The 26,752-nt window shown below is 34.2% G+C and overlaps 1 protein-coding gene across 6 annotated transcripts in view; it reads right to left on the bottom strand.

Annotated features, from left to right (window-relative positions):
• LOC123674084 (homeobox protein caupolican-like) overlaps window positions 1-26,752 on the bottom strand; it is a 114,537-nt gene that overhangs the window by 38,113 nt on the left and 49,672 nt on the right. For 4 of the 6 annotated variants that reach the window (XM_045608949.1, XM_045608950.1, XM_045608946.1 and 1 more), the window contains exon 2: window positions 3,881-4,198. In XM_045608949.1, the coding sequence (XP_045464905.1) occupies window positions 3,881-4,198 (318 nt within the window). Of the gene's footprint in view, window positions 1-3,880; window positions 4,199-4,580; window positions 4,709-10,130; window positions 10,386-26,752 lie in introns of those variants that run through there. The other 2 variants (XM_045608948.1, XM_045608947.1) reach the window with 2 other exon arrangements.

The raw sequence follows: 26,752 nt of genomic DNA, 5'->3' as shown, positions 1-26,752 counted from the left end.
TACATCCGAGCCAGCCGTGGCGGTCATATGCCAGAAATCATATTCAATATCTAATGCCACGAGATTATCTTGCGGATAAATGAAATCGAATGTCAATCAAATAATCCGTCGTTGTTTTATTGCAATTTAAAGTTCTATAGCTCTAAAAAAAACACCCTTTATAATCTTTCGAACGAAAAAATCAAAAAGCCTGAAATGTGCCGGTTAAGTTCGGAGTTAAAATGCCTCGTAAATATTGCCGTTTAAAATGTTATTTGTCGCATTTTCGATTACAATAAAATGTTCAAAAATTCAAAAAGAATATCGAAAAAAATTATCCAATATTTCTGTGAAAACCTCGGTGAAAACAAAACCAACGGAGTTGAAATTTTGGGTGTTGATATGAAATGAAAATTTCTCTCTGTGAAAAATTTTGTCTCATGAAAAATTCAAGAAGAAAATATGTTAAAGAAATGCTAAATCGAGTGCTCAATATTTCCGTGATTACAAATCCGATCGAATTAAGATTTTGTATCTATATTTAGTATAACCATGTCAAACTTCTGGCAAAATTTCTCATTGATAGCGTCATTAGAACCATAGAAAATTCAAGCAGAATATCGAAAAAATGATGGAGCTTTCGTAACCTCGTCATTCATGAATCGATTACACCCCTGGATCTACCTATATCGGGTGTCCCAAGGTGAGTGGCCTATTAGATTATTATGGAAACTATAGATGGTAAAGATTTCAAATTTTGTGGATAGATATTTGGCCATGTAAGGTACATTTTTAAAATAATTTCACATTTCCAGTGTTGCCGGATGTACGACAATTTGGCAACAACTTTGTTATTTTATGGGACATCCGGTATTTCAATTTTTTTTATGATACTCCATAAAATATTAAATCTATTCACTCTTATTTTTCCATCCCTATCTTCAACGGTTTTTGAGTTATTAATTATTTTTCGAAATTTTAGATCAAATTGCCGTATTACGAAAATGACTCTAGTTCGCTCAATATTTGAGATTTGAGTCAGAAATTTTGCAAGTCGTTAGATATTGATCTGATCTGTGTCACTGCTTTTGAATTATGGTTGTCAATAATACAGGACGGACCAAAAAAAATCATCATTTGCCAAGTTACAAAATTGTAAAAAAGTCTATTTTTTCAAATTAGACACCTAGTATATTTTTCAATTTTTGGAATCAGTACAACACACTCTACAATTTTCCTATTCACGTCCCTATACCTATCTCAACTGGATTCCGAGTTATATGCGTTTATTAGATTTCACATTGATTCAATAAGCATTAATTTCTTTTGAATTGTTATTTTCTCGATGTCGTTCATAGATCGATATATTCAATCCATAAATGTCAAAATAAACAATTATTGCCTAACAGGTGTTTTGTTCCGAGATTTTTCTATAAATAATGGCTCAAGAAAGATATACGCCATATAACTCGGAATCCAGTTGAGATATGTATAGGGACGTGAATAGGAAAATTGTAGAGTGTGTTGTACTGATTCCAAAAATTGAAAAATATACTAGGTGTCTAATTTGAAAAAATTGACTTTTTTACAATTTTGTAACTTGGCAAATGATGATTTTTTTTGGTCCGTCCTGTATTATTGACAACCATAATTCAAAAGCAGTGACACAGATCAGATCAATATCTAACGACTTGCAAAATTTCTGACTCAAATCTCAAATATTGAGCGAACTAGAGTCATTTTCGTAATACGGCAATTTGATCTAAAATTTCGAAAAATAATTAATAACTCAAAAACCGTTAAAGATAGGGATAGAAAAGTAAGAGTGAATAGATTTAATATTTTATTGAGTATCATAAAAAAAATAGAAATACCGGACGTCCCATTTAAAATAACAAAGTTGTTGCCAAATTGTCGTACATCTGGCAACACTGGAAATGTGAAATTATTTTAAAAATGTACCTTACATGGCCAAATATCTATTCACAAAATTTGAAATCTTTACCATCAATAGTTTCCATAATAATCTAATAGGCCACTCACCTTGGGACACCCGATATAGGTACAGTTATGTAATTAATCTCAAAGGCCACAATTGACGCATGAATAACGAGCGCTCAAAAACTCCTGACTTGTTAGTGCATACCACTTTTTTTATATTCCGTTTGAATTTTCTATGGTTCTGGTTACGCAATCATCAAAATGTCATTCAACGTCCAAATGCAAATTTTCATCTCGATCGTATATGCAGTTTTGAAATGAAGGCTCAAAAGTTGAAAATTCATCTCATTGTCCCTCAAAATGACGTAAATTCCATCTCATTCCACAAGTAAAGATCCGTCTTTATTTCGCCAATAAAAGCAATCCATCTCGCGGATTTATCGCCAATTAAAAAAGCGACCTCTGCAAAACAAACCTAACCTATATATGATCGAAAACAATATGGTTCCTACAAGAATGGCCCTCGTATATTGAATTAACCAAGCCAATAACTAGCTTACGACCGATAAAAGTTAGAATGCGGTGTTTGAACGACCAGTATTGTCGATTAAACTGGATCAGATGATTGGCTGTATAAACAAGGGAAATAATGGCCAACTCGTTATGATATTTTATATCGCCATAGAGAGGTGGAACGACGAGATCTATGGGTTTTTTTTATGTTGGAATCTTTTCGAATGCAACCGTGAATATTTGATTTTAACGAATCCAATCCGAAAACGCAGGTCGTTTTATTATTTTTACGACGTTTCGTTTTTTTTTTGGGTCTGGTGGATACTTGATGAGCTGGAAAAAATTTAAAACTAAGCGATATTGAAGATTTAATCGAGGAGGTATCATTGTGAAACTTCATGATTGCTTTATATAGTACTGAAACAAAAAAGCACAATGCAGAAGAATAATACCTATATCGTTTTTTTTTTAGGTAAAAAAAGTATTAATTTTTGTAACTGGACTGTGCGGGTACTGACTACAGAAAATACTTTTGTTCTAATGAAACAAAAGAACAACATATCCTAATACTAGTACATTGAGATCTTCATGTAATAAGAATTATAAATTACAATTATCTTTCATAATACAATGTATCTGTAAAGATAATAAATAAACCAAGGAAGAAGTCAGACCTGAACATGACAATAACAAATAATTCAAGAAATTTCTCATTTTCCGTTGTACTTCCAATTTAGGAACACCCTGTATACATTCCAAAACGTCAACTAAAAGTTGACTCACTCTCACTTTTTTCAATATTCACCTCAAACAAAAAAGTTTGGCCAATTCAGCAACAAAAATCAATTTCCAACCGGGCTTTCGTTATCAATTCCTGGTACTTTATTGACGAAGACTAAAGCTCTAAATATTCTTTAATCTTCATCATCGTGAAAAGCTAAACCAAAGACAATTTCGGCCAGAAGACTTCAAGGGTGCAAACGAGGTTCCACCGTATCGGCATTCAGTTGTTTTTACAACGTCGTCCACGGTTTTCGTCTGCCAATAATTCACAGAATGCACATCGGGAATGATAATGAATGGTTGCTTGATGGACCTATAAATTTTACAGTCGTGTGAACAGTTTTTGCGACCAGTTGCTAAATGTGACCGTACTCACAATCGACGTACTGTTCTTTCGATGCGATTCGATAAGTTAGTACTTTGGCATTTTTCCTTGCAACATTGTATCCGCCGATTATAAATACCATTAACGACTTTGTTTTATTATCTTCGAAATCATTAGTTTTCGCATAACAACTGTAGAAAATTCCACAAAAACGTACAAGAATATAAATCTTCCTAGAAATCCCGTCAGCAATCCTCACCTTTACTTCCCCCCTAAGTGCGACTTCTAGACCTCACTTCATTGAGACCGCGAAGCGGAAATAAAGAGAATTCCACTTACCAAAGGCGAGTAGAAGGCCGAGGATTCGACCCCTATACTGGGGTAAGGGTTTTGGTCGGTGGACGGGTAAGGGGTTCCATACATGCTGACACCTCTGGGATACTGCAGGGCCAACCTCGCGCTGTCGTACTGGCAGGAGCACATGCTCTGGCCTGTCACGGGGTCTGTCATAAGGGGTCTGCCGGACTCGCAGCATTGCGTGGGACCAGTGGAGGAGGTTCCACCGGGGGAAAGGGTACCTGGAAGTCCTGCAGAACCTCCGGGACTCAGGGAACCTCCTCCGGACACTGGGGATGAGCCAGCGTTCGCAGAAAGAAGCTGAAATTTAAAAAAAATTATGAAGATTACAGCAACAAGGGTTATAACTCGAAAAGAAAGGAAGATAGAGAAAAAACTGCAAATGGCACATAGCGAGTCAATTAACTGAATAATATCGTCTATGAATTTTTCTTAAATCTCTTCTTGTATTCATTAATGAGCACTGATTCTGATAAAACAATTTAACAATTTCTAAACGTCCATGAAGCAAGTATCTTTCCACGATCAAATGACAACCTTCTAAACACAAATGACGTATGAAATGTCAAAAAATAATACAGTGTTGCCATTTTAAATTGTTATATGAAGATATACTTATAGATAGATTCATCATTTCATTTCTTAACATATGTTGACGTCAAATTTTCAACACAGCCGATACCCCATTGATCCAGATTTCATCCTGGGAATATCCCACATTCCTCCTCCATACAGCATCAATCATACTGACTCACACAGGCCCTGTCCCAAAGTAACGCAACATCACACCGAAATAGCGTTTCCCCACAATACGATTTCCACGTATTGCCGTCACACACACTACACGATTTCTCTCGCTATGGGAAAATCGGTCTAGATAACGAGATTAATTATAGTTTACCATTGCATTAGCTGAGTTGTTTTTCGGGATGGATAGATCGTCAAATATTTGTGTTCCAATTAACGGCTATTTAGCGGTGTCGGCATAGATCAAAGGATGGTTACGACAAGATACGGAGGTGACAATGGCAGGAGAGTACAATCGAGGCTGTTATCGCTGTATCGTATGTGAATTTCGAGAGTGTACCTAGTGTTGAATCGGACCGATATGAGATTTTGAACGATTTTTTCGAGTGAGATTAGATAGGAGGTTTGTGCGGAATTGAGTATACCTTGGCATGATTTTGGAAAACTAGATTATGACGCGATTATATCATGAAGTTCGATGTAGAGTTTTATTCACATTGAGACCCGATTCATGTTGAAGCGTGTACTTTTCCATGCATAAATGACATAAACTACTGAATACAAATGCCATAAAAAATAATATACGGTATTGCAATTATAACAATTTTGAATTTTATACTACTTCAAGAAAAAATTGTTGTATGAACCGTCTTTATTTCTAATTTATTAGTTGAAAGCAATGGAATATCCAATATGACTTCAATACTATTCAGCGCTAATATCTAAATATGTGACCGATCAATAAATTTGAAAAAAATATGTAATGAAATTTTCTTTTGTTACGTGGTAAAGAAATGGACGCATGACGAGTGAGGATATAAAAATTTTGAAATTTTGAGGGATAAAATAATCCATTTCAAGCAAAAATAAACATGATAATCACAGTGTATGTGTAATCCACAGTTGACTCTTTCGTTTATTATAATTATCGAAGAATCCACGAGGAATGTAAGCAAAGATATGAATTAAATTGTATAATAAAATTGTGTTAAGTCAATTCTCTTCTATTCTGCCACTTCAGCAGAAACTTCACCGGATAAACAAATATAACACCTAACACCAGATAACTTGAATAAACTCCAACCTCGACTCCAACTGAGATGTCAATAGTTGACAAAACGCAAGGGTGGCCAACTTTAGGAAGATGTCTACATTGGAGACAACCACTGATAGATAAAAATAAGAAAAACATTGCTTGGGTATATTTCTACAGTTGATAGGTACTAAGATGTCTCAAAATAAAAATTAGGAGATATAAAAACAAATTTCGAATGTAATGAAGTTAAAATTCAAGATCTTACCACGACAGCAATGAAAACACGTCATATACTCTCTATCGGCCGACAATATACTAACGCTACGCGTTCGTATCCATCGTTACGGCGACAAATCGGGCATGACGATTAATTCACAATCGATATAAGCTCCGCTCGTCCGGCGGCCCCGTCCATCAACGGCTACGTCAATCCAAAAACTCGGGACATAAAGTGCATCCGACAGAGTAATTATTAATTGGCATTGGACTCACGTGCGTATACAAGAGACGAGCAAACACCATCGGGTCTGCGGTAGTTTGCTCAGCTCTCTTTGATCTGTCTCTTACTGAAGACCGACCGCGGCCGGACCACAGGCTACAGGGTGTCGTCGAAAAAAACGCGGTCTGGAGCAGATATACTTAGTGAATCAATCTGGCGGTCTCTGGACGGTTTTTCCGCTGTTGGTTTTTAAAGTGGACCACACAGGTGTTCGTCTTTTATCAATAGACCTACCGGCATAAGTGCGTCTCCAGAGAATCAATGTAAAATCATCTATATAACCGTCATACCTGATTATTCGGTTTATGAAAATTTTGACGATTTTATTTCGATGAACAAGCTTTCAGGAATGATTTTTTTTTTGTCATTTGTGTCACGTTTAATGCATTTGGATTACACTCGATATTACACTTGACGCGAGACTTGACGTTATTGGTGCCTATCACTGAGTATAGAGGTCCCTACTTAAAATGCACATTGTCTTTGATAGTTACAATTATGGTTTTTTGAAATTTCACTCTTTGTTTAGTTTCTTGTGTAATTGTATTAATACAGAATTTGTAATATAACTCAATGATAGTATCATATATTTTGAACAAAATTAAATTTTTATTCAGAAAGATAGATTTCAAATTATATAGAGAAATCATAACAATTGGCACCCAACGTGGGGCACAAATTCTGTATAATTCAAACAAATATTGAATCATATATTCATGAAGATAGATTTCATATTATAGAAAAATCATAATCGTACATACTATGTCAAAACCACAAATTAGTTAATAATATATCATTATTTATTTAAAAACATTTTTCATCACATAATATTCTTCCGTGAACTAAAAAACGTGCGAAATTCATTTAAAGCTTAGAACATACCGTGTTCTAATGGTTACATAAGTAACAAAGACAAACACAACTTTTTGACATTTCTCTAGTATTAAGATTGATTTAGACGCTTTCACTAAATTTACAATATTGATTCGAAACCATTCCACAAGATCAATCATAGTAATGGTCGAATAAGATTTCAAAGCTTATCGTGATCTGAAATTAATTTCCAGTACTTATTGGTATTCAAATTATGATGCAAGTATAATGAAAATATCGTATTAAATTTGCAACGTTGTGTTGAGGTGACTTCAGTACAATCCGCAAATATTCTTTTACATAGGTATGTCTTTTGTTGGTTTAAAAAGGTCACTCAATGTGATAATTGATTTCTGGAAAGAGAAAAATATCTACAGGAGCCTATCAAGGTATTGAGGTGATAGTTCGTTAATAATTGTTGAGTCTATCTTCCAAAATGGGTAAAACAATATCTACTATTATATTAATAGATGATCGTAAAACATCAATTACTCATGCACTATTGAGAACGTGTAGTAGTATAGCTGTTAGAAATGGAAACTTTTTCACCACTCTGCTCCTAATGGTTTTACAGTCATTGAATTCCCAATGTTTGTTCGATTTATATGGAAATAGCATCCATTTGTGTTTCTCGTTTATTCAAATAAAAGCTTGTACATACCAAGAACTAAGACAGCTATCATTACATTGTAATTGCAAATTTCTTTACTCAAAGAATCATCTATCAAGGATTCCATGGATGCTTTTGACCTTTCCTTTTTTTCCAACTAATCCAAGACCACACAAGTACATCTCGACAACGACCTACCACAATCAAGTTTTTTCGCTAATGATGCAGTAATCAATCGATAAACTTTCAAATTTATCCAGAAAACGATTAAAATTCTATAAACAAACGGAAACATACAAACATACATATCTGTCACGCCTCATAAAGCTGTCAGTCTCAAAGTTGACGGATCAAATGGCGAAGGGGTTTAACAAAAGAACGATAAAATAATATAGAATTAGTCATTATCGAGTGTGAAACATGTTATTCAAGTTGACTCTCTATTATTAACCTTCGTTTAGATTGCAATAACAGTGAGTTGTCTCCAACGTTGATATGCTCTCAATAAACATGTTTTCTGTGTTCTTATCTGTCAATCAGGAACAGTTTCAAGTCAGTACGGTACAAGATATCCCGAGTTATACCGTTAACGATGGATGTTTGTTCGTTCAAGTATACCACAAGTTTCAACATCGGTGAAAATTGACAGATTTATGCTATCTATTTCTTCGTTTGCAAAAATTAGAAATTCTTGAACACAGATCTGATTGACCCCCCACATCTATGACAATGTTGAACTACAATTCAATACATTATTTCGAAACGTTCTCACAAATTAACAAGATAGTATTCAACTTAAAATTTAAATTAATTCCTATAAGTATCTGGAAAACTATAAACTATATAATATTAAATTGAATAAATAAAAAAATCCTGGATTCATGACCGTGATTAGAATATTCTAGTCGATGAAAACAACTACAAAATATGACTATAAAACCAAACCTTGTACATATCTTTGTTTTCTACATTAACGACATTTTTATAGGCTATAAAATTTCAATTATATCATCATGGGAAACATAAAATTCCATAAATCAAATCATTTCCACAAGCTTACATTTCATACAATGTAGTTCGTAAAAAGATTATTAACTATAATAGAAAACAAACCGCAATTAAAGTCGAAGTACATAAATTAAACAATAAAGACGGTAGATCGAGGTTGTTATCTACATCTACCACCAGTAGCCTACTTTTTGGTTCAACCACATTGTTAACAGTGCATAAGAACAAATAAAGAAACGCTAAAGGTGAGTGATCCAAACGCAAAAACATCTGCACGCATAAAATTAAAAAATAAAGAGTGTCAACCGAAGCAAGACACAAGGTCATCCATACAAGAAATTATGCAAACACCATCGGTTGAGAGTGTCCAAATAGGCGATCGTCAGTAGATTAATAATGTTAAAAAAAACCTTCAGCCTTCTTAAAACGGGCCAGAATACATCAGGTGTAGTCCGACGGTCACCTGCTACAGAGATTTCGAAAATTGATAATAACCCACACTCGGGTTAACTTTCGACTTTTAACGGATAAACTTCCTGTTTAAGATCGATTTATATTGTCGCTAGGTCTGTTGTCTCATTAATAAAAAGAGGAACGACACAATTACTGGTTATAGCCCACATTTGGTGGAGAGAATTAGTCTTGTTTCAGTTTGGATCGTAAAAATTGAAAGATTAGTCCATTTTTACTTTTTATTTCCAATATCGTGTTAAACTTTAAATTAGAGTAAGGTTTTTCAACAACTGTTGGTTGAATGCGGAAAAAACTCTTTTCGCCTTATCTTCATAGAATTAGAATGAACCAGGTGATCATTTGGTATGTCGGATGAATATGAATATAGTAAAATATTTGATTGATGGTAGATTTTGGAACAAAGTCTCTTTCTGAATTTGGAAGATGACCTTACAGTCTACTTTCAAAGTAGAATGTGAAAATTATACTATGGTGTTTTTACATTTGATTTAATTGAATCAAAGTTGAATTTTACGTTCAAAAACAGGGATTATCTTCTTACATTCATAATTATTATTTTCTTGGATTAGAAGAAGAAAAACAAAAACAACGCCTTCCGTTCTTTGTATTGTAAAAACTGTTAATGTTTTTCTGATGTAGGCCTTAGAACTTTGAAAATCCAATTCAATAGATATCATGACAGGGGAAAGTTTATCTCAACTTGTTTCAGAATATTTAACATAATGTACGGTATTCCAATAATTATATGACGAATAATAGAAAAAAACTTAAAGGCTGAGAGAGGTCGGAATAGTTGATCCTAATTCTAACAAAAACCAGAAATACCAACATTGTAACCTTGAACAATAGTTACTGCACTACATTTGAAAAAAAAGCTCTTTAAATCTTCGAATGATCGCATCACAGATGCTCGTCCCCAAAATAAATCCACAAATACCGAAAAACAATAATCCAATCAACAAAACACGTCCAGAACAATTCCTACCTGAGTAGCCGACGGATAGGTGTAACTAAACTGAGCATACGCGGCCATCATATAGAACAAGTTTTTTATGCGAAACGTACAAAAACAGAACTATTTACACAGTCACACAACCACTACGGGATCATTCATTACAACACGCAGCACAAAATCCATGTTCCCAAGCCCATACGCACATCAACGATCAAACGCGCAACGTCCAAAACTAAAACAACAAACAGCACAAGACCTTAGCGGCTGGATGATCAGATAGAAACTGGAGGACCACTCCAGTTGGAAACATGACGGAAATGAGTCTGCCCCCACACCCGCGCAAGTGGGCGCGTCCAAAGATAAACCCTCGAACTACATGAAAATCCTGGGATTACACTGGAACGCGGCTATGCCATTCGCTCCCCACCGCCGATTGGGCGGTTCGCGAAGAGGGGAAGTACGCCTCCTCGACGGTGGTGGGGGATTACACGCGTGACTGTCTTGTTTATGTGGCTCCGCATATCCAGACAAATTCCAGTTGGGTGCAACAAAAACACAAACTGAATTTATTGGATACAAGGTGTTTGTCGGAATGGATTGTTGGAATCATTTGTATTCCGATTTGGACGAACGATGCTCCGGTTTTTACACGAAAACCCACTTTACACCTCTGTGCCATTTGGTGCTTATTGTCACACGTGTCTTGGAGGCAGTAAAGATACGAGTGCACATGCTTAGATATGTTTATTAAATGGACACGGCATAAAACTCAAGTGGCATGATAAAGCGTTTGGATGGGACTTTTTTGTTTTCGCCCTGGTTTTGACGTTTCGAACTTGTCGGCCTGGGATTATGCCATGTGTTAGTGTTTGTTGAACGGGAATGAGAATATTTGGTTCAAATATCCAGATAAGGGGAGAGCGCGGAGGGATAAGAGGGGCTGATAGAAAATGCACTATAGATTGGACGATGTAAAAAGGTACACAAGTAGTACACTTAGTATAAGAGGGGAAATATTGAGGGGAATAAATAGGTATTTAAATTCTAGAATCATTATGGCTCTTCTCCTAAGAAGTGCAAAAGAAATGTATATCATAAAAGCTAGTGTCTTATTGACGACTTAGTATTAGGGGGGGAATATTGAGGGGAATAAAGATTAAAATACTAAAATCATTATGATGAAGAGCTCTTCTCCTCAGAAGTGCAAAAGAAATGAATATCATACAAGCTAGTTACTGTATGGATAATTTTTGAATTCCTTATTATTTCATAATAACTAGGTATATATATTCGAATGGTTTCAATGTATTATTGCACTCTTGGATACCACAGAACTCTATACTTGAGATGTGAAAAGGTTGTAATTGTATTTGAATAGTTTATCTAGAATCTAGATGATCGTTTAAAAATTTTGCCTGAATATTCGAGTGATTATTTCAATTTAGTTGAATCCGTTGTTATACCTATAGGGTAATTTTTCCAATATTCTGCTTGAATTTTTATGCTTCTTTGTGGAACAATCAACATGAAATTTAACTTAGAGCTTGAATTGCTATTTTACATTGGAAGTCAAAATTTTCACTGTTGTCTGTGAGATATTTTTTTGTTGATATTCAGTTAAAATTTAGTATGGTAAGTACCTACTTCTGAAATTGATATTCTCTAGAAACCTACACGTAAAATCTAAATCCGATCAGATCTATTATAATGAAATGAAATGAATGAAATGAAATGAAATGAAATGAAATGATTTATTGATCCTCTTTGACACAAAGTGTATAGGATAAGTCTAAAAAATACAGATATACAATGCTAATATTGAGTATTTAGTTTCCAATATTCTTCTTGGAAAATATATCGTTTCGTTATGAAGACTATATACAGAATTATGAAATTATAGAAAAAGAAATTTCTGCCGACCATATTCACTGAACCCCTTCCAGGATTTTGCCCACCAAAGAACTCAACTGAGACATTCAACATCCGAACCTATACTCTGAAAATTTCAAGTTCTAAGATCTTTCCGTTCAAAAGTTATTGTGTGAACAGATAGAATCGGATTCATCATCAGTGTGTCAAATCGTTTGAGACAAAAAAAAATTGCAAATTACAGATATCGTGAACTCTGTTTGAGTAACGGGAGCTCCAAAATACTTGTTTTTGCTTGGATAGAAAGAGTTCGTTAAATTCTATCGATATTAAGGTGATCTGATCTCAATAATTATTTTTCTATTAACACGGTATTGTTGAAAATTAGTTTCGGGAATTAATACAGTAAATACCTAAATGATATTATCTGAAATTTATGCGGTGAATTCACTGAAAAAGATTTGTGGAAAAGGTATTCATCGATTTCTGCAACACAATAATTCTTTTGGAGCAACCACTTTATTTGCCTGATATGGCTCCTGGCGAATTTCTACCTCTGCCAAAGGAAAATCATTTTTGTTACACTGTATGCACCTTTATTTTGATATAGTTCGAGGAAATGTAGGTCAATTAGGTTATCATGAATAACTCATTGTCTGATTATTGCTATCAATCGAATTTAAATAATAAGAGGATATAAATGTTATAGTTCATTTATTTCAGTAATTACGTTAGATACGTCAGCTGTCGTCTTATTACTGTCAGAACAATCCTTTCATGACTCACAAACGAAATTTTGTGATTTTATTCTGAATGTTTCATTGAATACTGGAAGGTCCATAAAAATGCTTTTTAAGTCAATATTTCACATAAATGGCGAGTACAGCCTATGGAAATTAAAACAAAAATCAATTCTTATTACCAACGAATTAAATACGCACAATTGGAATAAGCACATCGGTAACATACCAAAAAGTCGGCAATACAACTTTAGAAATTGCCCTGTTTTGAGAGCATTTCCAAGGTGAATATAGGTGGACGGTGGCATCCCCGCTTCGCCATCCGTGACGTCATGCCGTTGATGAAATATATATACCAAATCAATGGCAATTTGTTATGAAATATTGGTTAGCAATACTATTTTAAGGATGGATAGGTAATGTTTAAAGTATCAACTCTTCAGATAGAGAAGAATCAGGCCAACCAACTCAACATTTCCAGTTTTGGTGGATTGATAAACGGTTTTTTACGAGTTTTCGAGTCTTCAATATTGGGGTGTTCTTAACACTTGTCCAAGTGCTACCAACCTAACGCCTTTCTTCCCAGACCACTTGAACGTCACCTGTCCAAGGAGTCCTTCGATCCACCTCCGTTATTATACCTCAGTCCGGTCCGGTCGAACCCACGACCCTGGAATAATAAAGAAATATATCGTCGGTCCGAAAATTACTATAATTAAAGCGCGATCTGCATTTTTTCACAGTTACAAACAGAGCGCCGAATTTGTGTTCACGAGTCACGCACAATTCGTATTCATAAGTTTTTCTGACGATTTTCACGCTTCGCTCGGGACGATTTTAATTTTCCTCTATCGTGCTGCCTCCCCTCTGCGGGGTTGCCACGTCGGCTACTCCAAATATGCTGCTTCGCAGCAGTGAGAAATACAAAGGTTGTTATAGGAAAGAACTGGGGTGGTTTGGAAGGGGTAAAGTAGATGGAAAATATTAAGAGGGATTACCACCACGTGGCTTTCGCGTATCAGTCAAACTTTGATAGGTATCATCAGTTTTTTTTTGCGAAAAACGAAAATATTCGAAATTTATTTTTCATTCGCAAAATAAAAATATTTTTTTCTTTGACGGGAAAAAAATATGACATTTTATCTCTGTTGACAGGTAACAAAATATGACTTTTCACGAAATTACTTTTTTCCCCGGGAAAAAAGTGAGTACTTTTTTCCCGGATATATATTTATCTACATATAGATAAAGGAATAATAATAATTCGACCACACTATTGATGGCTTTTGTTGTTGTGCCAATTCCGAAAAATAAGCCAATAACACTGTCTCCGAGAAAGAACTGCATGTCTTTTTCATTTTCCATTCCATAAATCTTGAATACGCGGTTTCGTAAATTTTCCGCGATTTAGCTGGTAATAATTTTCGTGACGCAACTTGCACTGCTTCTATCAACTCCAGTGGAGTCAGAGAAAACTCGGAATCAGACATTTTTTAACTTTATATTATTCAACAAAATAACTACTAAACAATTATTACTGAGTTCGCAATTTTTGAAACAAATCACAAAATTAAATTGACAGATATTTGATTACTTTGAAGTTTCCCTTAGCAACGCAGGTCTATTTACAGCTTACTAGTTTAAAAATTCAAAATTCATATCGAAAAAATTCTGACTTTAATATATTGTAATAATATGTTCTTTCACTATTAAATTGTCGTTTTTCCTGTCACAGAAAAAAATAGTGTATTATACACGGGAAAAATATTAGATTTTCTCTATTTCTGTATCGTAATGAGTTCATTACAGTTCTAAAAAACAGTGCTGTAATGAACTCATTACAGCATCGTTTTCAGATATATTTTTCGTTTTGTGGTTGTCTATGCTGACTTCCAATCCTATCAAATTTCAACAAACGTCAATAATTGTCAATATAATATAATTTGCGGATACCTATAGAGAAATGATTTGCTACATATTCGCAAATTCTCATAATTCTGGTAGTGTTCAATCGATTTCGTCAGACATAATTCACGAATTTAATGTGTAATTGTAAATTATGTCTAAATTCGAAACATACGATTCATATTCAAATTCCGTAATCTGTCAATTTTCGTAACAGTCACACCAACTGCCAAGATACAATACAAAAGTCACTAGGATATATAATCTGAATTTTTCATTGAATTTCGACAATATTTCGCAAAACTTGACTGAAATAGAGAAAATATCGTCTAATACTCGTTGCAGAAGGCAATTCCAACACTCATGCGTTCCAAAACTCGCTCCTTCGTCGCTCGTTTTCGAATTTCGCATTCGTGTTGTAATAGGAGCCCATTCTGCAACTTGTTTTAGAATATACTATTAGCTCTCGGTTTTTTGTCTCCCTCCGCTCCGCGTCGGGAGACAACATAACCTCGAGCTAAAATCTAATACTTTTTTCCCTAGTATAATAAATAACTATATATACTTTCTTCCATGTAGATTATTGTTTGAGGAAATTATGTGAAAACCTCATAAAATTCGGTGATGTGTACGAAGAAATATCTCCAATTTCATTTTGAACTGAGCAGCCATTTAAATCAACGTAGATAAAATTGACGAAAAATGAGGAAATGTGAGCAACTTTTCTAAAAACACAAGAACAAATATCTCGGACACTGGTTGATTTTCAATTGTCAATAAATACGATTCAATCAAATGAGTGATACTAATACCTCCTTCAAGTTTCACGTCTAATTTGAAAACACCCCGTATAATTCTTTTATGGCTCTCTTTATCAGATAACAGGTAATCTTAGTTTGTAAGACGATGGCTTGTTGTCACAACAAATTCCATACTATACTCAATTTTTGTTAAGCAGTTTATTTCGGTTGATACACATTGTGTCAATTGCGCCCATGATTACAACCTGATAGTCATTACCGTAATTTGATGGGTAGAAAGCTCTAAGAAATCGACAAACAAACCGCAATGTGGTCCAAATATAATTACCATCGATTATGTTTGATTTCGAATTGAGTGACTTTTGATTTCGTTATCGGTGAGAAAATAAAATTTGCGGTATTGCATTTAGAAGAAAATGTTGTTGTGATAAAATCAGAAATTGCACACTTTAGTAGATGGGTAATAGATGAAGTGAGAAAATAAGAATGGAATTCAAATTTGAAGCAATTAATACCTCTCTGCTTGTAGGTATCTACAGAATTCAATAGAAAATATTTTTGATAAAGGTATCCCATGTAAGTAAGTGAATTACAAATTGAATAATAATAATAATAATAAAGTTTATTCACTTTCAATTCATTTCAATTCAATTTCATATTAGAGTATATACAGCTAGAATATTACAAAAAGTAGCAATTCTTTTTTCTACTATACGATTCACTATGAAGTGTCAAAAATTCAAGACAAACATTGACTTGGTGATAAGAGCTTTTGAGCGTTCGTTTATTCATGAACCTCTACGCAAAATCTGACAAAATTTGCCACTCATCTTAAATATAAATATAATTTAATAACTTTTTTCAAAGCGAATTCAAATCTCAGTGAATTAATAAAAAACAGCAAATGTACTACTTCTGAAGATGATAAATTAATTTACCTGTAAGAATTGCCAAAAAGTAACAATATATAGAGGTCAAACATCAGAAAGATCTATTCAAATTTGAATTGAAGAGTCCTTCACAGTAAGACTAATTGTAGATACATATTCCAATATTAAAATTAGGCCATACGTTCAACCATCATTTTGAAATTCTACACACCGAAAATAAAGGTTATGATTTGACCTTCACTAAAAGCTCTAGAAATAAATAGATACAATAAAATTGGAAAATTAGGTTAGGTTAGATTAGAAATAAATAGATACAATAAAATTGGAATATTAGGTTAACAACTACCCGCTTTTAAATATCTTTCCCTAATTCTGTGGCAAATCAGTTCATTCTGCCATACCTTGTCGAAAAAAATAGTGCGGGAATATCTCAGATTCACACAAATTTCATGGTTATAATTTAATACTGTATGTTCAGAACTTTCCTGTCACGGATTAATTTATTATCTGTCAAATTTGTGGTACACAACACTATTCTACCAACCAACTTTCATTTTTCAATGTGAAAATCACTAAACGATATTTGTGGAAGTATTCCATTAATTCCAATTAAAATTTAGTGAATTTGAAAATAATGTATAATACTCCTACAGAAGACTCGTAACAATTTTTCTTTCGAAAACTCGCCACTTCGTGGCACGTTTTTGAATTTTGTAATCGTGGAAGAATATCAATGCCATCTGCACTTGTTTTATAAATAACTATTTAGTAGATAGTGTAGACCAATTAATGAAGGAATGAACAGGATCTCCCTTATTAAAAATACGTCCACCTACCCCATATTTACCTAAATAAGGGATAGTTTCATTTTAAAAATTCAGTTATTCAAAATCTGCAAAATCTGAAGAAGCTACTGTTTAGCAATGTTATTTAAGTGATAAAAAAGTGGAAATAGAATAACTGTCATTTCAATTAAAGTACTTATATCCGTCTGGTCCAAAGAAGATAGATATTATTTAATGTTTTTTCAGATACCTACATTATTTTTACAGTGCTGGTAATAAAAAAAATGATGATCATGTTAAACTCTAAATATATTAAATGAGGTCTGTATATTAGGTGATTTCTTGAGAAGCTGTGGTTGTTATCATTTTGGGCTGATACATCGACTTGTTTTCTGAGTTATTCAACGAATCTGTTGAATAGTTTATTCAGTCTGGATCTTATTGGTTCAATCTTGGTGCTTGAATAGAGTAAGTCGTTTGGTGGATTGTGGAGCATATTTCGATAATATTTGAGTAGACTGCTTAACCTGATCTACGCCCACTCAGATTCCTATCTCAGCAGTCACAACATAAAAACTGTCACCTACAAACATCGACATCAAAAAGAGCAGATTGCATTCTTGCAAACCCCTATCGCGTGTAGTAACGTAGAGGTCCATCCCCAAGTCCATTAGCATAATTAAAATATTAATCTAATTCATCTAACAAGCCTCTACCTGCCGGATGTGTCAGGTCCAATATAACGATACGTTCAACAGGAAAATAATTAAAATATGATAATAACCATTTTATACAAACGGGTGAGATTTGCCAGAACGGGAAATATTTTTACGCGCCTATGGAACAGATGCGCTATCACACAAGACGTGTATATAATAATATGAAAGATTGTATTGTAACAAACGGTTCGGATGTACTCGTATAATGAAATTTTTTAATTTGTTTTAATTAGCTTTCGTTTAGCGTATTCGTTCCGTGTGTGTTTTTCTGATTGTTCGTTTCGCTTGATGTGTTTGTCTATTTGTTATAAGTCGTGTCTAGTTGTTGTGTGGAAGAAATAAAGATAATAGCATTAACTTGCACACTGATGAATTTAAAGTTGTGAAATGGTGGTACAGATTTTGGTTTAATAACTTTGGCATCGGATAGAACAACTTTTTTCATAAAAAACAGTTCATATAAACAAATATCCTAACAAGCTTCTTCCTCGAGATACAGGGTGTTAAAGTTCGAAAAAGAAGTTATAAGTTTTTCACTTATAAGTCTAGTGTTATTATATTCATTGTTTCAATTTTTAGGTATTGAAGTCTAGATAATGGAATGTTTGGAATTAGGCGAGTGTGTCCTGCCAAAATTATCCAGTGGCGTAGATTTAGGGCTACGATGATCTTTTTCCTATTGAAAATTCACATCACTAAATTCTTTTCGAAAATATTATTTCATTGTTGAAATCAACAGAGCTTCATTAGAAATACAAGGTCTGCTGAATTTTTTTCATGAAAAAAAATTCGAAAAATTAATTTTTGGAGATTTTTGTGGAAAGTGTCTGTTTTGTATTCGATTATCTCTAAAGCTGTAGATTCTATGGAGAAAATTCAAGAGACATTTTTTCATACTGGAGCTCTGTTGATTTCAGAAACGTATAATTTGACAAAATAACGATAGTACAGATTTTCAATAGGAAAAGGATCATCGCACCCCTTTATCTACGCCACTGGATAATTCTGGCAGGAGAAACTTGCATAATTCGAAACATTACATTATCTAAACTTCAATATACCTAAAAATTGAAACAATGAATGTAATAACACTAAAGTAATAAGTAAAAAACTGATTTTTTCAAACTTTAACATTCTATATCTCGAAAACGAAGCTTGTTATGATATATGTTTATATGAATTTTTTTCATGAAAAGAGTTGTTCTATTCGACGCCAAAGTTATTGAACTGAAATCTGACCACCTGTATATCTACAATTGAATAAGCTGTAAAAAAAAGTCATCGAAAATTGGACGTCCAGATTGGACTACATCCGAGCCAGCCGTGGCCAGAAATCATATTTAAAATGAAATACCACAAGATTATCTTGCAGATAAATAAAATTGATGTCAATCGAATAATCCATCGTTGTTTTATTGCAATTTTAAGTTCTATAGCTCTAAAAAAAACATCCTTTACAAGATTCTAATAATTAATGGTCAAGATTTCACCACCGTTATTTACAATTGAAATATTGAGGAAGGTGGAATATCGTTATTTGTTTTACTAGGCAGCAAAGTAGTTGATTGAGGCTTTCATGCAAATTTGATGGAATTTCTGTTTCTGTTAAGAAAATCATTACATTTGAAATTTCGGAGTAAAATGAACAAAACAATGAACTTCTGACTTAGCGCCCACTATCGAAACCAGCAAAAACAAATTTATCATGAGTATATTTGGTCCTCAATCAACAAGATATTATCTTTCAGACGAGATCTAATTTGCTCAAAAATGTGTAGCCAATCTGAAGTTACAGGCATTTGAATCAGTCAGATTTCTCTCTTTCACCTATCCTTATTTGATGTCGTAAAATCGAAAGTGACAATTCAAAAAGATAGAGAATTTTCCAAGGATTACAGTGATGATATTTTTGCTTCAACTTCATATGAAACATTTTCGAGTAAAATTCATGTTTCTACTTGACGGTAGCTATTACGCCCCCTAGCGGTAGAGGTATGAACTTCAAAACAATTTCCAGTGTGTTTTCTTGTACACTTTAGTGTTAAAATTTCTACCGCAAGTCTCTACGATGAGTGGATCCTGAGATATAGCCGCTTACCTCGCTTATTTGCCCACTCTGTACAATAGCCATTTCAGAGATAGCTTCGCTAAATTCTCCTCCGGCAAAGAGAGTTCATTTAAATATTTCAGTAAATCGCAGGAAATCTCAGACGCAACTGTCAAATCTATCCCCCTAAAGTCTTCCCGAGCACGAACAGATCTGGAAATAACAAGTGGAAAACACACGCTTCATCAACCAGCTAATTTCTATTCAACATCCAAACCGTTTTGTATTACTTATCGGCGATCTGTAATAACTCATTGTTCGACTAAACACAACAACTGGTTGATATCCTACACCGAGGAGACCATTCATAGAAAACAATGCGTCTGTCTGGCCTAGAATCCAAATGAACGATGCTCCTCGCCATAGACACTGAGACAAATACGTCATCGTATATACACACAGTACATAAACTGGTATATAACTCTGATTGTACTTTTGTCATACGAAAAAGCAGATTTGAATACTAAATCGGCAATTTACAGGCTGCCCTCGACTTAATTATTGGGTAAGTGACGTGCGTTTGATGGATTTTTATTGTTATTGAATTAAGATGAGGTGGCTACTTCGATTGGACTGTGGGACGGGACTGAAAAAAAACAGAAGGTCAGGGTGTCTGATTGTGTGGCATTCTTGGTAGATTTGTCGCTGTTGTGTGGTCCTTTAGGAGAATCGCTGGTTGGCTTAGTATTCAATTCATAGATTGGGCATGGAGAATTAACATGAGGTGTTGAAGCTTTTGCGCACTCGTTCGGTGTTTTTCGAATGGTACCCCACACAGATAAAAGGCTTCTTTTCTAGAGGTGGACATTTTGATTGATTAGTTTATAGCTCAGAGTAATAAACATAGATAGAAGGAGCATATGTTATTTTCAGTAAGCAAATTTTGTCCCCAATGTGAACTATCAAATTTGACATGAAGCGCGCGGAAATGATAACGTATCAGTGATACGATATTTCACTCAATTCGCGAGTATCTCCACAAAGAACGCACTTCTTATGTTCTATAGTGAATCAACGTTTCATATTAACTCAAAATATATTGAAATAAATACCTAAATATATCAGAAATTCAGAAAACAAACTTCAATTGCGCCAAACGACGTGAAACCACCGATGACACTAGGAGAGGAAAAGTTGCCAAACCTTGGATGTCAGCAGGTAGATACAGAAAATAATAAATATTCTGCATATTATAAATTCGACAATTAGGAAAAATATCGCATTCCAAATATTCAAATTTGCATATTTGATCAGGAATCACTCAAATAAATATATTCCAATCAATATAATATACATTCATAACGAAATAGTGAAATTATGGATTTGAAAATATATCACAAATTCACAATCCGACAACATAATCTAACCATGTTGGGGACATGTAAAAATTGTGTATACTCCCTCTGTCTATGTTTATTACTCTATGGTTCATATTGATTAGATAATGTTTTTTCAGTTTACCTGACAATATAAGAAAGTTTATAAAAACTAAATTCCAATGCTACTAAAGCATGAGCAAAACTATCTCTATTCAATTTCAGTACAATTTTGCATTCAGCATAGATTTAAAACTAGAAGCAACTACTGAAAGTAGGCTTACGCTATTTTCTCATGAAATTTGGAGCGTCTGGTAGAATTAACTGCTGACATAATTTGTCTTGCATAATTGACTCCCGATTTTTGATGATATTGTAGACAAAATATAGGAATCTGAATTCAAGAAAAGTTAGCATTTATTTCTGAATTGGTCCACATCCCCAACTAACAAGTATCAATACATAAATTGCTTCATTGTCTTTATAAAAACTGCTCAATTCGACACATTTTCAATCGACTGAATGTTCAACTATGATGTGCTTTACTGTGTTGAAGGTATAAGGTTTTTCAATAACCAATGATCCAATTTAAAATGGTTAAAATGGCAAATGTGTAAATTATTTTTTCTACAACCCACAACCATTCCTCAATAAATACTTTCCCATATTATTTTCTTTTTGGAAAGTGTTACTTTCCCGCACTAGTGGGGGAAAATTATAAATATTTATATGCCGAGGAGCAACCAGAAGATATTCTGAAAGCAGCTGTAGATATATTGCCTAAAAAATCTAAAGAAAGGTGCGAAAAGCAATATGCTTCTTTTTTGAACTGATGCAAAGATAAAAATGTGAACAGCTAGAGGAAGTAAGTACTTTTGGCGTTCTTTGTTGATCTTGATAAAGTTCTCAATCCAAATACACTTTGGTGAAATAAAAGAAAACATTGATGTAAGTGAATTTTTTGAGTAATCTAACTGCTTAAAAAACGAAATACAGTTTTTGGATCACAAAAATTATTATTGAAGAAAACATCATCTACCCTTATGGTACATCATCCATCCTGTATTCTTGACGAATCACACGTTTTCCATAGAAAACCTCGGATATTTATAAATACTTCTCCTCTCTGTTTATCGCCAAACGGATTATTAAAACAGGCCCTGCAATTTTTTCTGCCTCCTGTTTAGCGACATCGTAAAAATCGGTGTTTTGTTTCAACGGAATGGGCGTTTCTTTCGATTAGTTTCGGGATTCATATTGCGGATAGTAAAGTTTCGAAAATATTCGGTTACTTCCGTCGGCGCCACGGGTCAGTTTACCCTCTCTATTGTTCCAGTTGTGGAGCAGTGCCGGAGGAAATAAAAAAAATTAAAAAGTCATTTTGTGGCTATGTGTGAAAACACGGCTGGGTTGAGCTCTTGTTTTTGAATTGTGGTTGTTTAATTGTTTTAACGACGTTAAACAATGAATTCGAATATCCTGCATGCCTAAGAGATGTGATATTAATAGCTTGAGGGCGTTTGTTTCCATATTGAGGGTTCGTTCTTAGAACCGATCGATTACTTCTGAACGAAGGCCCTAGAGATTTGAAATTTTCAAACTACAGAGGCGTACAACTTTGCTTCTGACGTTTTTTTCCAAAATTCGAAGCTTTATTGTAATGAACTTACAATACATTCATGAATCAAACTATTGTCCATCGCTGGCCATTACTTTCTTCCATCTTTCGGGCAGCGTACGAATCCCGCGTTGAAAAAATTGGTCATCTTTTGAAGCGATCCACGAATCGATCCAATTTTTTACTTCTTCATAAGACCGGAAGTGTTGGTCAGCCAAGCCATGTGCCATTGTTCGAAACAAGTGGTAGTTCGAGCGAGTAACGTCTGGAGAATACGGCGGGTGGGGTAGTACTTCCCATTTCAACATTTCCAAGTATGTCTTGACCACATTCACAACAAGGGGTCGAGCATTATCATGTTGAAAAATCACTTTATCATATCTCTCGTTGTATAGCGGCAGTTTGTGTTTCAATGCTCGGCTCAAATGCATTGATTGCGTTCGATAACGATCGCCTGTGATTTTTTCAGTAGGTTTTAACAACTCATATTACACTACGCTGAGCTGGTGCCAAAAAATACTGAGCATCACCTTGAAACCGCGAATAGTCGGTTTGGCCGTCGACTTGGAAGCATGGCCGGGATATCCCCATATTTTCATGCGCTTGGGATTATCGTAATGAATCCATTTTTAGTCCCCAGTCATAATGCGATGCAGAAATCTATTCCATCTTTACCTTGCAAGCAGCTATTCACTAGCAAACAAACGCCGTTCAATATATCTCGGTTTCAACTCGTACGGCATCCAATTTCCTTGTTTCTGAATCATTTCCATTATTTTCAGGCATTTTGAAATGACTTATTGTGACACTCCTAATGATCCTGCCAATTCTTGTTGCGTTTGACACAAGTCTTGATCAAGTATTGCCTTCAATTCTGCATCTTCGCAAACCATCTCTATACCACCGTCATGGTGGTCTTCGACGTCAAAATCACTGTTCTTGAAGCGTTGAAACCACTCTCGGTTCTTTCACACATAACAGCCTCACCATATATATTTGAGAGCATTCGATGAGCCTCAGCCGCAGATTATTTCATATCAAAGCAGAAAATTAAAACTTCCGCAAATGATGACAATTTGGATCGTAAGCTAACATGTTCAATCGTGAATAACTTTATGATGAAGACAAAAATTGACTAATATTTCGATGGCGTTATTTTTACAAATTCCTTAGCTTATTGTATGACATCTACAATCTATTTATTTCAATTACCACTTAGCGCTAAAGCCATCTATTGCAAAATAGCAAAGTTGTACATCTAATCCTAATAGATTGGAATTTTGAATGCCACTGTTGAGTTAAATATTATTCCTCATTTTTTAAAATAATTTTCTGGTAGCAAGAAAATAATTATCGACTTTGTAACAATATCAAATGAATAATGTATTGGGTATAAGATCACTTAAGGGAAGTTTTGTTGAAAGGTGCCTCTCATTTTTATGGATCTGCCTAATTTTGCATTGTTAGGTTCAGATTAATTTGCCCTGAAGATGGCCATGTAAATGACCGAAAGCTAGGCCAAGTTTAATAAAGAACTTAATAAGATCCTTGAGTGACTTTATACCCAATACATTATTCATTTGTCATTTTCTGGTATACCCTGCAGAATGAAACCTCCGAAAGTCCAGTATTAAAGCACCCTCAACAATGGGGCTCCATCAATGACATCCAAATTATTCATAATATTTTCGACAGTCTCCAACAGAGCAATCCGGCAGAGTAAAGATATAGAATTCAATCCATTCATAATATTTGTCATCATTTCAAATTCTTTTCCTTCCCCATCTCTACGGGGTCTCCCTCGAGGGCTCCAGGTACATCTCGGATGCTGGCGCCTGGAGCAACGTTTCGTAATAATTCAAACATCTCATTGTTTTCGAGAATTTCGGAGGAAATGCTTTTTGGAGACGACAGCGGAATCGAATATTGCGTGTCACTTGTTTCCTTTTACCTGTTTTTGGTTTGTTTTAAAAGTATAGTTGTGGGCTTGAGGGTCATTAGTGACAAAGATGCTCATTTGGTGATAGTATTGACTTTTGAGACCATTCGCTTTTCGAGTGCTTTCAGAATTGCAGCTTTCACCAAATAGTTTCAAGTGTTAATGTCAACTTGTTTGTGCAATTATTATACAAAGGTTAAACACTATCTGGAACGTCATTCTCCTCCTAATTAGCTGCTCTATAGTTATTTATTATATTACATGAATAGTGCGCGACTTATTTCTCTTCCAAACTTCTCCTCTAATTATATTATCTGCTATTTACATTTTGTTTCTGATAGATATCTAACAAATCCTTCGGTAACGGTTGAGAACTTTTGTCTCCTTGCTTTTTTGAAGAAATTGAATCTGCGACTATCCATTTGTGAGTGTATTCATATTTTTCCTTGAATTTATTTGGCAACAAGTTTATTCTGGTGGTGTGCCGCACATCTGAACATCATCTTCATAGTCCATTTCACTTATTCTTGGAAGATAAGTAGATATTAAACCGAAATAAGTGATGTCAAGGAAGTGATTTCATAGTCAATGAGATTGTAATAAAAAAAAAATATTTTTTCTGTGACGGGAAAAAAATTTGACATTTTATCTCTGTTGACAGGTAACAAAATATGACTTTTCACGAAATTCCTTTTTTCCTTTTTTATTTATCTATATAGATAAAGGAATAATAATAATTCGACCACACTGTTGATGGCTTTTGTTGTTGTGCCAGTTCTGAAAAACAAGCCAATAACACTGTCTCCGAGAAAGAAATGCATGTCTTTTTTATGTTCCATTCCATAAATCTTGAATACGCGGTTTTTTCCGCAATTTAGCTGGCAATAATTTTCGTGACGCTACTTGCGCTGCTTCTATCAACTCCAGTGGAGTCAGAGAAAACTCGGAATCAAACATTTTTTAACTTTATATTATTCAACAAAATAACTACTGAACAATTATTACTGAGTTCGCAATTTTTGAAACAAATCACAAAATTAAATTGACAGATATTTGATTACTTTGAAGTTTCCCTTAGCAACGCAGGTCTATTTGCAGCTTACTAGTTTAAAAATTCAAAATTCATATCGATAACATTCTGACTTTAATATATTGTAATAATATGTTCTTCCACTATTAAATTGTCGTTTTTCCTGTCACAGAAAAAATAGTGTATTATACACGGGAAAAATATTAGATTTTAGCTCTCGGTTTTTTGTCTCCCTCCGCTTCGCGTCAGGAGACAACATAACCTCGAGCTAAAATCTAATACTTTTTTCCCTTGTATAATAAATAACTATGTTTCACTAGGAAGTAAAGTAGTAGATTGACTACCTACTGCGGCTGATAGTTCATAGCTGAGCGAAGCAAGGCTAGGAATTCGGCCAATTTCTGCAAATTATTACAATTCCCACAATCTTTTTAGTTTTCCTGTAGTGATTAATTGGAACGAAATTTGATAGAAATCGCAATTGTTGGAATGGTTGGTTCTTATAAAAATGTTTATGTCCATGATAATTATAGTTTGACAACTCATGAAATATGCGATAGTTTTTAGGAAGAATGTAGGATATATTTTTATGGAACGTGATAGCGACTTAGAAGTACTTACTCCTCCAAAAATAAGGAAGATGGCAAAAAATATTTATTGTCAGAAAATGTCGAATGTTTTATTCGCATTGAGAATGAAAGGCAAGAAAAGTAATACTTCGGTGATTGATATGTGCCTGCGAAATCAATATTTGGTGTCAATCGGAAAAAATAGTTATTTATATTCAAAAAAATTATCATATTTGATGATGTTCATTGCAATTTCCAAAAAATCAGTATGTGTACCTGGTAGTAAAAGCAACAATTTGTATTGTCATCTAGGAAAGTATAGCTTTTACTACTATGATAAACAACATACTTACTATCCTCAGAATAATACACGTAGATAGAGTGAACATATGTAATTTCCAGTC

Source organism: Harmonia axyridis, chromosome 2 (genome assembly GCF_914767665.1).
Source record: "Harmonia axyridis chromosome 2, icHarAxyr1.1, whole genome shotgun sequence".
Taxonomy (NCBI): domain Eukaryota; kingdom Metazoa; phylum Arthropoda; class Insecta; order Coleoptera; family Coccinellidae; genus Harmonia; species Harmonia axyridis.
The sequence above is the reverse complement of the archived record's forward strand: the minus strand, read 5'-3'. Positions and strand labels throughout refer to the sequence as shown.